Genomic DNA, 13,134 nt, shown 5'->3' on the forward strand with positions numbered 1-13,134 from the left:
GGACAGGACTGAGCGACTTCACTTTCACTTTCACTTTCTTTCAAGGATCCTTAGAACTATACAGGTCTTCCAGAGACTTTATCAATCTCATTTATGGTTTTAATTTCATAGTAAAGCCTCTCTTTTTCCACCTCCAAAATTCTGAATTTGTAGAGTAATTGACTCAAGTTTGCTTTAGGAAGCTGATAACTTACCGAATTCAAGAGGAGTGTAACACTATTTAAGCATGTTCCTGACTGACCACTTGGACATGGACGAAGCTCAACACTAATAGACCAATCTTTATCCTGTTAAAAAAATACATTTATTAAATGCTTATTAAAATGTAATTGAATATATGCTATTACTATGTGATTCATTCGTAAAGCATATTTTCATTTTTAATATGCAAAAGGCTTACATTCAACCACTCTGCTTTGAAACTAGAAACTTAGTTCAGTCCATGGGACAGTCTAGGATTGGCCAAGAGTTTTACAGATGGTCCAAGTATTTTGCATAAATATAGACTATCTAAATAGTCTATGATTGGTGGATTCTCTCATTAACCTTTTTTTTTTCTTTAAGCTTTACTTTTCGTCTTGTCTCTATGGGAATTGTGCTGCATTATTGAGTGTAATAGGACTTCGAGATAACACAGCTTGTTTATTCTCTGGAAAGTCCATGATGTCAACTTAAATCCAAGGAGAGAAGCATTTAATTTATAAACCCATAATATAAGTCATGTCAAATATTGACTTCCAGTTCTTATTTCAAGATTTAGGAATCTCTAATCTATATAAAGCAAATATTCTATATATTTTTGTGTATTTCCCTCTCACTTTGCCCATCCCCTATCCTCATGGATTATATGAAGAGTATGCAAAAAAGGAAAGGAGATTCGGAAAACTAACTTTTAATAACAGTAACGACATTTTTCAGACACCAGTCCCCATCTCTCACTTCAGGAGTCACAAATTCTACTCATCTTTGTTCCTGACCAGGAAGATTAAGTAAAATTGCTTATTCTCATGCCAGTTAAAGGCACAACCTACAAAATGGAATCTGTCTTTTATTGAAATTTAGATTATTTAAAATTTTAATATTGAAAAGAGTTTAAATGTAAGGATAACCTCTATCATACTGTTATAAAACTAAATATCATTATGAAACTAAAAATAAATGTAAAGGAATAATGAAAAAAGAGGAAAATACTTTATGGAATGTAAAAGTTAGTTTCATTTGAAGCACTGGTGAACACATACAAAGAAAAGTAGAAAAGGAAATCTTTTCCTGATATATTTAGAAAATTAATAGTAATAAAGATTTTGATTGTTTTAGTTTTAGCAAAGAATTTCTAAGGAACATGGGTAATAACGATTGTCAATGTCAACATGTGACACAAAGCGGATACTGAAATACACAACCAATGATTGAATGGTTGTTTGTTTGTTTTAAATAGTAAATAGAGATGAAGACTGTGTTTTAAACTAGTAAGAAAAAGCTTGGTGTCTATATCAGTTTTCTCAAGTGTTGCAGACTATTACATACATGGATGGCCAAAAAGTGACAGTTTCCAGGATGGTTGTATTTAACGCCATCAAAGGTGGTAATCAAACTTCCTTCTATCTTACATCTTCCAGGGCATAATGTTTTAGTGCACGACCACTTTGCTTCTTGGCATGTGCTGTTAAAATGCAATGGTCATGAAAATGTCATCAATTACATTTTCTTTATGATAAATAGTACAACGTAAAAAAAATTCACAACTTAAACTAAGACATCTAGTTAAGTTTCATTACACCATCTTCGTTCCCCTTCCAACATCTCAGCCTTGATAAAATGTCTTTCAGACAATGGTATCCTAGTAATTTCTTTTGTACTATTTTTTAGTCTCTCAGTCATGTTTGACTCTTTGTGACCCCATGGACTGTAGCCTGCCAGGCTCCTCTATCCATGGGATTTTTCCAGGCAAGATTATTGGAGTGGGTTGCTATTTCCTTCTTCAGGAGATCTTTGTAACCCAAGGATTGAATCCATGTCTCCACACCTCCTGCACTGCAGGAGGTTCTTTATCATTGAGTCACCAGGGAAGCTCTAATTCCATTGAACAAAATAATAACTTCCGCCTGCTCTGCCCAGTATAATGTGGTCTTCCACATTGCAGACAGATTCTCTACTATCTGAGATACCAGGGAAGTCATAAAGAGACATATAGCTATTGATTATGTGAAATGTGGCTTGTCAGGACAGAATGAGATCTTCTGTAAATGTAAAATACACGTAGACTTCTAAAAATTAACACTGAAAATGATGGTAAATTCTCTCAACATTTCATAATAATTTTATTCTGAAATGATAATATTAATATTTGCATACGTAAAGTTGTGTTGTTTAGTTGCTAAGTCATGTCTGACTGTTTTGCAGCCTCGTGGACTGTAGCCCGCCAGGCTTGTCTGTCCATGAGATTTCCCAGGAAAGTATACTAGGCTGGATTGTAGTTTCCTTCTCCAGGGACTCTTCCTGACCCAGGGATCAAACCTGCATCTCCTACATTGGCAGATGGGTTCTTTAAAACTGAGCCACAGGGGAAGCCCATATGTAAAGTACATGAATATAATTAATTCGATTTGTTTGTTTCTTTTTGCTTTTTAAAAATAATCAACTGAAAATGTTAAATTATATATGCAGATCATATTTGTGACTCACATTATATTTCTCTTGAACAGCAAAGCTATACACATTCAATAAATTATAGTTCTTGTTTTCCATAATTATTATTAATATATTATTATCAGACTAACAGTACATTGCCTATTTACTGAGAAAATATTACAGTAAAAATGATACATTAGTTTTCATTGAGTCAGATTATTCCCCCACAAGGACAAAGTACATTTCTAGAAAGTCTCTTGAATTCCTGCAGATATTTTGAGTTCCAGAGAAAAATCATAATGAAGGATAGGGAAAGTTCTCTGGTCAGCGTTTTGTTCCTGAACTTAAAAGTAAGAATCGCTTTCTTTCTGCCCGTGGATGCCGCCGAGAAAGCATCGGTGAAGTCTTTCCTGCCTCCACTGCCGTCATGTCTAAATCAGAGTCTCCCAAAGAGCCCAAACAGCTGCGGAAGCTCTTCATCTGAGGATTGAGCTTTGAAACAACCGATGAGAGTCTGAGGAGCCATTTTGAGCAATGGGGAACGCTCACAGACTGTGGTAATGAGGGATCCAAACACCAAGCACTCCAGAGGCTTCGGGTTTGTCACATACACCACGGTGGAGGAGGTGGATGTGGCCATGAATGCAAGGCCACACAAGGTGGACGGAAGAGTTGTGGAACCAAAGAGGGCCGTCTCAAGAGAAGATTCTCAAAGACCTGGTGCCCACTTAACTGTGATAAAGATTTTTGTTGGTGGCATTAAAGAAGACACTGAAGAACATCACCTGAGAGATTATTTTGAACAGTACGGGAAAATTGAAGTAATTGAAATCATGACTGACCGAGGCAGTGGCAAAAAGAGAGGCTTTGCTTTTGTAACCTTTGATGACCATGACTCTGTAGACAAGATTGTCATTCAGAAATACCACACTGTGAATGGCCACAACTGTGAAGTGAGAAAAGCCCTGTCTAAGCAAGAGATGGCTAGTGCTTCATCCAGCCAGAGAGGTTGAAGTGGTTCTGGAAACTTTGGTGGCGGTCGTGGAGGTGGTTTTGGTGGGAATGACAACTTTGGTCGTGGAGGAAACTTCAGTGGTCGAGGTGGCTTTGGTGGCAGCCGTGGTGGTGGCAGATATGGTGGCAGTGGGGATGGATATAATGGATTTGGTAATGACGGAAGCAATTTTGGAGGTGGCGGAAGCTACAATGATTTTGGCAATTACAACAATCAATCTTCAAATTTTGGACCCATGAAAGGAGGAAACTTTGGAGGCAGAAGTTCTGGCCCCTATGATGGTGGAGGCCAATACTTTGCCAAACCACGAAACCAAGGTGGCTATGGTGGCTCCAGCAGCAGCAGTAGTTATGGCAGTGGCAGAAGGTTTTAATTACTACCAGGAAACAAAGCTTAGCAGGAGAGGAGAGCCAGAAAAGTGACAGGGAAGCTACAGGTAACAACAGATGTGTGAACTCAGCCAAGCACAGTGGTGGCAGGGCCTAGCTGCTACAAAGAAGACATGTTTTAGACAATACTCATGTGTATGGGCAAAAAACTCGAGGACTATACTTGTGACTAATTGTATAACAGGTTATTTTAGTTTCTGTTCTGTGGAAAGTGTAAAGCATTCCAACAAAGGGTTTTAATGTAGATTTTTTTTTTTTTGCACCCATGCTGTTGATTGCTAAATGTAATAGTCTGATCATGATGCTGAATAAATGTCTTTTTTTTTAAAAAAAAAAGTAAGAATCAAGTTATTCAACTAAAAGAGAAATAATCTACACTATCTTTGACACATTAAAATCCACTCTCAATCAAATATAGCTTCACCAATGTAACCTCATATAAAAATTATTTGAAAAGGGTTGTTTGTAATTGTATATTTTAAAAATATTCTTGAAAATTAGCATAATTATTGTTTCATTATTATAACCATAATTTTGTATCATTCTTTCCTCTGTTTTGCAACCACCAATTGGTTTACTATTCAAAACATTATTTCAGTTCCTAAAAAACATTATCTTTTAAAGATACACAGAAATCTAATATATTTTACATGAAACACACAAAAATTCCTCAAAAAAATGCAAGAATATAAGCACAGAAAATGCCAAGAGGTTGAATTTTGTTTCTGAAAAGTTTAAGTGTGGATTTAGGGAATTATTTCAAGTTACGCTAATACGTTAAATTATTTCACTATCAATAAAATATAGACAAAAGACACACACATACCACAGAGAACCACAGGAACCTTCGCGGACTTCTCCTGACTGATATACCTTTCCATTAGACTCACAGGGACAGTCAGACTTCAACACACATCTCCCTTTCTCTCCAATATCATCCAATAGATAACCTAGAGTACATTATATAAGATTAATCTCAACACTATACTAACATCAGTAAATTCTCAAGCAATGTATTGAGAAATCATTTTTGAGGTTGTTCTTTCAAGTGTAAACATACACTTAAAATTATCATTTCTATTTAAAAAATTTGAAAACTGGCAAGGGTATAGATAACTTTCAGAGCCACAGAGTAGTCCTATTGAGCCCAGCATAGGACTAGGAGATCATCTGTGTAGTATTATAGAGATAGAAATGTACATTAACTTTAAAAATATCTCTACCCCTCCCTTCCTGTATGTTAGAAGGATCGATTATGAATAGGTGATAATTTATTCAATAAATATCTTGTTAGAAACAAGATCTCATTTTGACTGTGTAACTTCATTTTCAAATGTTTTACCTTCTGGGCAGGTGCAGCCACTCACACATTCAGTGTCTTGAAAAGGAGCCACATTAGAACAAGTTGCAGGATTTGAGGGACCACATTCTTTGTAGATATGTTTTTCTGGGCAAATAGGTTTTTCTGGAGAAATATAGAAATATGAATACATAGAAATCAGAGGAAAATAAATGTGATAAATATATAACATTCTAATGAGTATCTTTTAGAGTAGGAGTCTAAATTTCAAGATATAGGTCAATTTTTAAAGATACTCAGTAAGTTATGCCAATTTCCTATGCATTACTTTATGATACAATATTTAATTTGAAGAAAATATATATTACATAGTATCATTTTGCCTTACTTTGACATTGATATTGTATTTATATTTTAACTTATTAAGATTGAACTAAGTATAAAAGAAAAGTATATTCAGATTTAATGAAACTCATTTAGATTTTCTAATTTTCTGAAAGAAAATACTTAACCAGTCAACATACTTTTGATAACTTTCTAGTTATTTTTATGGAGATTTAACAGAGTTTCACAAAATTATTTATTTTTCCCAGTGACTTTTACTAATTATAAAGTCTCTAATTATATATTAACACAAAGCACTTATGACAAGTCACTCCACAAAAATGGACCTCAATTTCTTCACAAGTACATGTCAGAGACAAGACCTTTCTTTCACCCATGAGGTTCCTCCCAGGAGTTACAGATATTTGAGAAAATTACTTTGAGACACAGCTCAACTTTAAATGCTATAGAATCTTCTTGATTTGGAGTCTACAATACATTTAAAACCTACCACAAACCACATCAGGATCATCTCTCCAGGATTCAAAGGTGCCAGGACCATCTGAGGCACAGAGGCGGGACAATTCTGAGTAAGTGTCACACGTGGATGTTCTGTCTCTACTTTGGCAATACTCGTCAATACAGATCATTTTGTAGTCACTGGATAAAGTGCTAACCTTTCCACATTTCTCAAAATAGGTTCCAATAATTTTGTTACAGTACTGCAAAATAAAGCATGAAGTTTTATTACAGGAACAGGAAAATGAGGAATAAAAGGAGTACTTAGGGAAAGATAAGCTCAGAGAGGGGGTGTTTGTACAATATCCTGTAGCTTTGAAAGGGAAAGTTCTTGAACACTGATTTGAAATGGGGAGTTTTGAATTATTACAGTTCCTATAGTGACTGCTAAGTGAAAATTTCACCTCTGATAATATGTAGTGACTTAAAAAATTGTACCTAATTTCATCCAAAATTTCTCTAAAGGTGACATGAAGTTCAGAACTCAAGAAAATGGAAAATATGAGAAAAGAAAAGATTGTCCATGCCAGAGACAGGGATAATGGATGATTGAAACCACAACAGACAGAAGGGTATTAGCCCTTTAGCTGTCAGTCTGCTTATATAATATTTGATGAGCAAACAAATAAAATAGACTGATTCTGGGCTTTCTTGGTGGGGGTCATGTGAGCTGCTCTGGAAACAGCATATTTGTTCTCATGTTGGTTAAGGAAATAAAGACATTACTGTCAAACAAAAAATTTTTTCAAAAAATTTTTGCAAATTTTAACATGTTTTAATTAACACATAGCTGTTTTCTATTTTAATTATGTTTGTTTTCAGAAAAATACAAAAGCTGCTGCTGCTGCTGCTAAGTCACTTCAGTCATGTCCGACTCTGCGACCCCATAGACAGCAGCCCACCAGGCTCCCCCGTCGGAGTGGGTTGCCATTTCCTTCTCCAATGCATGAAAGTGAAAAGTGAATGTGAAGTCGCTCATTCGAGTCCGACTCTTCGCGACCCCATGGGCTACAGCCTACCTTCTAGCTAGCAAATACACAATTTCCACCAAGTAATCCCCAGGACAACTGATAACATTCTTCAAGTGAGGTATAAAATTAAGTGAAATGAAATCTCAAAGACTTTTTTTTTTACGAACTTTGGTTGGCTAAAAAGTTTGTTCGAGATTTTCTGTAAGATGTTACAGAAAAACCCAAATGAACTTTTTGGCAAATTCAGTATTATTCTTTGTGTATCTTTCTCACTAGGTAACGGGCTCTGAAGAATTGATGCTTTTGAACTGTGGTGTTGGAGAAGACTCTTGAGAGTCCCTTGGACTGTAAGGAGATCCAACCAGTCAATCCTAAAGGAGATCAATCCTGGGTGTTCATTGGAAGGACTGATGTTGAAGCTGAAACTCCAATACTTTGGCCACCTGATGCGAAGAGCTGACTCATTGGAAAAGACCCTGATGCTGGGAAAGATTTAGCGCAGGAGGAGAAGGGGATGACCGAGCATGAGATGGTTAGATGGCATCACCAACTCAATGGACATGGGTTTGGGCAGACTCCGGCAGTTGGTGATGGACAGGGAGGCCTGGCGTGCTGCATGTCATGGGGTCCCAAAAAGTAAGACATGACTGAGCGACTGAACTGAAATGAACTGAACAGGCTCCTTTAGAGCAAAAACTAGAACTTTGTAATATCTAGGCTTAACACAATGTCTCATACATAGTCTTTAATATAACTTTATATACTTATTCCAGAGAAGGCAATGGCACCCCACTCTAGTACTCTTGCCTGGAAAATCCCATGGACAGAGGAGCCTGGTAGGCTGCAGTCCATGGGGTCGCAAAGAGTCGGACACGACTGCACGACTTCACTTTCACTTTTCACTTTCATGCATTGGAGAAAGAAATGGCAACCCACTCCAGTGTTCTTGCCTGGAGAATCCCAGGGACAGGAGAGCCTGGTGGGCTGCTGTCTCTGGGGTCGCACAGAGTCAGACACGACTGAAGCAACTTAGCAGCAGCATATTCAGCTAAAACATTTGAGCAACCAGGAGTAAGTTCTCACACACTGTGCAACTACCACAACAGTAAAACGTAATAATACTACTACAGAGCTCATAATCTCATAGGAAGCATGTGAGAAAAGCATGAGGCATTTTTATAGATCATAAATTCTAATGATCAGCATTGGGTAAAAGAGAAAAGAGGAAGTAATTCTAACTGCAAAGATCAAGGAGCACTTCACAAGATAGCAGATGATCTTATACAACATTATGGCTTAATTTGCTTTGATAGAAGCTGACAAGGTGTTATAAATACAACATCCATTGTCAATAAAACATGTTTCTTCTACCTATACAGTGCATGCATATCTTGATCTTGAGAATTTTATTCTAGATTGAAATATGTATATGTGAAAATTCCTTCAGTCATCACATGAGTGCAATCTACCAAGTTCAACATTCAGAGAATCATGTTAAGTGCAGAAAATTAAAAGCAAATGATGAATATTTTCAACTGGTGTAGTCAAAAAATGATCTGCAACTTTTTCAGAAAGATGATAAAGTATACTGGAGATGACAATTCAGACTTGCTGTCTGGGGCAAAAGTAAGGGAGAAAGAGCAGAAAAGTAGTTCTTAGGAACACATTACAGAATTTCTAAACTGTGAAAGTCAAGCCAGTCCCCACTGAGATAATTATGGAGAGGTGAAGCATGTCAGTTTATAGGCCAACTAAAACACTGTTCAAAGGAAATTAGAATTATTATACTAATATATAGTAAGTATCATAATGTTATAGGGAAAAAATACTTATTTAAGCATCTACAGCTAGACTATAAGCTGAGAAACAGACCATATGGACATTGGTAAAGAAGCAGTTGCAGAATTCTAATAAGGTCTGTGTGTTAAGAAGAGAATTTTGGCTATTTAAACTGAAACCAAAGGAAATATTGCTGAAGTCTGCTATTAGATGAAATGTAAATTTATTACCTGTACTCCATCTTCACAAACTTCATAGCTTTTACTAACAGCCTTCGAACAATCATCAGGAATTTTACTATCGGCAATGTGCTCATTGATATCATCTCCTTAAAAAGAAAGCAATGTTAACTTCAAGATATAATTATATATGTGCATTATTTTCAAGATAAATATAGACGACAATATAAACATTTATGTTAACAATTAATCATTCTTTATACAAAGGCAAATTATTAGCTTTAGATTTATCCAAAATCAAATAATTGTAATTTCCTTTTGGGAGGGAATTTTCTTAGACAAATGCATTGAGATCCTACCTGGAGTGCTGTTGAAGTTACCACAAAGACCGCAAGTTGGATATTGCTTGTGAAGAGTGAGCTTTAAAAAAATTACATGTATGTTTATAAAATATTGAAAATATCTCAAGACAAAATTTAAACAAATGGAAAGACAGAGCCTCTTCATGTTCATTTTTACCTAAGCTGGTTACTTAGTAATATACAACAGAGTCTTTTCTAAATCATCTGAATTTAGAATTTGCAAAGATCTGACTTCACCTCTTACTGACTGTGTCTTTGGTTAGATTATTTAACTTTTATTATCCTGAATTTCCTGAGTCCTATTAACTGTAAAATAAGATTATTAACATTATGTACTTCAAGGTATTTCAAATATTAGATTATGCTTAGTACTGTCCTTGATACATACAGATTTCTCAGTAAACCTTATCTCTTATTTTCCTTGTATTATATTATTTTTATAACTGTAAGTAAAGAACAAAATGAACAGGACTATAAGAAAATCATAGGTGGACTTACTGAGAGTTTGTTGTTTTTGTCCCACATTAAAGACAGGATTCCTCTACGACTATTCAGAACATTATGTTCTCCATATTTTTTAATATGAATCAACTTATTGTTATATGGTATCTGCACACTGAAAAGTATAAAATACAGTTACACATAAAAGATAATAACAGTATTATTACATCAAAATTTTTCTGATAATTCATGTTTCTATATTTAGTATCATAAATAATACTTCTGGTAAATATTAAAGGTTTTTCTAGTCATTTCAGAAGGGACACAATGACTATTTTTCTGAATTTGGTAAGACTTTTAAGAAACAATGAATAAATATTTGGGGCTCTGGAGAAATGAACAAGAAGAGACTGGTTCATTATAAGAATAAAATGATTAATTTGAAATGTTCATAAGTAGCCTATCATATCTCATTTTCTTATCCTGAAAAGCATTCAAATACGTCATCCCTTCCAAACATAAATTGCTACTTCTAAAAATAATGGCCTAAGTTTCAGTGTATTGTGAAACCTCAAATTTTTATTTGGCATTAAACATACAAATGAAAGTTGAAATATTCTATTAACAGTTTCGTTGAATATGCATGTTGCCCCAAATCTAGACTCAAAACAGTCAAACAACAGAATTACTCTTTTTTTTAACCACCTTATTATAGGAATAAATCCCATATACAGCGAAGTCTTACATATGTAACAAGATTTTTTTCTAAATGTCAATATGAGCACAAAAATAGGAAAAGAGTAGTGTATCTTCCCCAACCTTTTTCTCCCCTTTTTGATCAGGTTACTTCAAAATATTCTACATACTTTATTCAAAACACTATGACATTTACCTTTCACCATTAACTAAAAGTATATCACCAAAGATAGAGACATCATTGTTGTCAATTATAACTGTTATTTTTTCAATCTCACTATCATTGTTTCGTTTGATCTCAATATTGAAATCTCCTCCCGATTCAACACAGTGACGGCAGAAAGTATATGTGCATGAAGACTCAAAGGAAAAAACACGGCCGTTGAAAGCTTTATATGCTCCTTTGCCCCAAGTAGAAGCTTCACCTACAAAATATTTAGGGTCAAATATTCATTATTATTTAGAACAATTAATGTAGCTTCCATTTTTTATTTTTTAAGGGTTTATGTACCAAGAAAAAAATTCACTGAAAGGTACTAGTCTCACATCCATCTTAAATCTATAATTTTATTTCCTACATACTGCAAAATGTGTTAAAAGTAATACCTGAATTCTTGGAAATACCCAAAGTTGGCTATTCCTGCTAAAACAAAAGAAGAAAAGCATATTTTTTCCCCGTGGGAAAGGGAAATTGTCTCTATTGTGGGAGAGAATATATGGAGGGAGGCTGAGTTCTGTTTGTTTGTTTGTTTGGCTTTTTATAGAGATAATCTTTCTAATGTTGTCTGAGTGGGTTACCATTAATATTGGATGTATCACAATTTAAAAAATTTTTTAATTAATTAAAATGTGAAAAAATATTAAATAAGTGTAAATAAGTATATTCTTTCTATACATATATATGTGTATGTATATATATGTGTATATATATATGTTTATCTGTATGTATGGTGTGTCTGGGTATATAAAACAGATAGATGACTGGAAAATTTTTTAAACTAGTTTCAAATTTTCTTTACTTTGAAACCTCATTAGGTAGTGGCTGATGGACATATAAATACATATACAAATTAGAAATAAATCTATTACTTACCAATAATTGCATTTGTCTCAGAGTATTTTGGCGTTGCTTCTGGAATATGGGATCCTTTCTCTATTCAATATAATAAATAGATTACTTAAATTTCTAATATGTATTGGCTTTAAATATACAGAATATTTGGTCTTCTATGTGGGAATTTAAAAATTGGTATTGAAGACTATCCAATGGGTTTTTTATCCTAAATATATATTTTCATTTTGTGATGCTATGATTTGCCAAAGTCATATGCATGGTTATCTACAAAGCCCATATTTTTTCTTGTAGCAATCAGCTACAGTATGTTCAGACATCATTAACAGTTTATTCATTTTGGGTCATGGACAGTTAATAACGTATGCTGCATCCCTTACAGAATTATTTTTTAAACTTCAAAAGTAGAACTTGGTGGCCTATTTTTATTGGAAGATACTACCCAAACAGGTCCAAGATAGATTTATTAAACCAGTCTACTGTCTAATACTAGTAACTCAGTTATCCATATATTAAAAAATCAATTATCCTGATCAAAGGGAAAAATTCATAACCTTGAAACTTGGTTTCCCATAATCCTTTATTTCCAATGCACTGACTCTTTTATATGTGACCAAGTAAACACATGAAATCTTAGAGCAAGGTCTAAAAGCAAGCAACATAATATAGCAACAATTTTAAAAAGTGAACACTTTGGTAGAATTTTAAAATATTTTTCACAATACCACTTATTGTATATCTTGAGGCCACTTCTCTTTATTACAGGCTGTCTAACCCAAGTTAGGTGAAAATAGATTAAATTCTGAGTTTATTTATAAAATAAACCTTTAAATACTGTATCTAAAATGATAAATGGGAGGTTGTGTTGTTTTATTTAGGATCTGTTAAGATACAATTGAATGTTTCTTATTCAAAACTTGTTTCAAAGATCCAATTGGTCATCTAAATTATGGTATTCAAAGAGAATAACCACTTAGAAGTTCAATATTGCATGAGAAACATTTAATAATATCAAGTTCCAGCAAATCAATAATCAAGAGAGCATCTTATAAATACATTTTAAAAACTGAACATTAAAAATCAAACTACCTGGAGTGCTGAGTGGTCCAGATGTACTGTAGTCAGATGAACTTGTGATACCTAATTAATACAAAATGATTAGGCCATTTCTGTTTGTAATTTTATTTGGTAAAATATGAAAAGTATATTTTAAGATCTGATATATATATATCAAAGATCTAAATTCATCAATGGTGATGATAGCAGACTTAGAGCCACATGATGCTATATAAGAAAAACATTTTTATCAGCTTAACAACCTACTGGAGTAACAAAATTATAAGCCTCACTAATAAATGAACTGATACCAAATTAATTTATTCCAGATCAGTTGCTTAAAGCTTGTTCAGGTAAAGAGAAAAGGGTTGTATAGACAGAGTTCCAAGTCTGCTTTTCC

At 34.2% G+C, this 13,134-nt stretch overlaps 1 protein-coding gene and 1 pseudogene across 2 annotated transcripts in view; one reads left to right on the forward strand and one right to left on the reverse strand.

Annotated features, from left to right (window-relative positions):
• Nucleotides 1-13,134, reverse strand: part of MUC19 (mucin-19-like) — a 71,010-nt gene that overhangs the window by 38,980 nt on the left and 18,896 nt on the right. For both annotated transcript variants that reach the window (XM_059886926.1, XM_059886927.1), the window contains exons 10-20: nucleotides 12,768-12,818; nucleotides 11,700-11,759; nucleotides 10,803-11,031; nucleotides 9,968-10,085; nucleotides 9,467-9,527; nucleotides 9,159-9,256; nucleotides 6,171-6,381; nucleotides 5,378-5,500; nucleotides 4,862-4,985; nucleotides 1,528-1,663; nucleotides 195-287 (exon numbers count right to left, since the gene is read on the reverse strand). In XM_059886926.1, coding sequence (XP_059742909.1) covers nucleotides 195-287; nucleotides 1,528-1,663; nucleotides 4,862-4,985; nucleotides 5,378-5,500; nucleotides 6,171-6,381; nucleotides 9,159-9,256; nucleotides 9,467-9,527; nucleotides 9,968-10,085; nucleotides 10,803-11,031; nucleotides 11,700-11,759; nucleotides 12,768-12,818 — 1,304 coding nt within the window. The remainder of the gene's footprint in view (nucleotides 1-194; nucleotides 288-1,527; nucleotides 1,664-4,861; nucleotides 4,986-5,377; nucleotides 5,501-6,170; nucleotides 6,382-9,158; nucleotides 9,257-9,466; nucleotides 9,528-9,967; nucleotides 10,086-10,802; nucleotides 11,032-11,699; nucleotides 11,760-12,767; nucleotides 12,819-13,134) is intronic.
• LOC534391 (heterogeneous nuclear ribonucleoprotein A1-like) lies at nucleotides 3,044-4,034 on the forward strand (annotated as a pseudogene).

Source organism: Bos taurus, chromosome 5 (genome assembly GCF_002263795.3).
Source record: "Bos taurus isolate L1 Dominette 01449 registration number 42190680 breed Hereford chromosome 5, ARS-UCD2.0, whole genome shotgun sequence".
NCBI lineage: Eukaryota > Metazoa > Chordata > Mammalia > Artiodactyla > Bovidae > Bos > Bos taurus.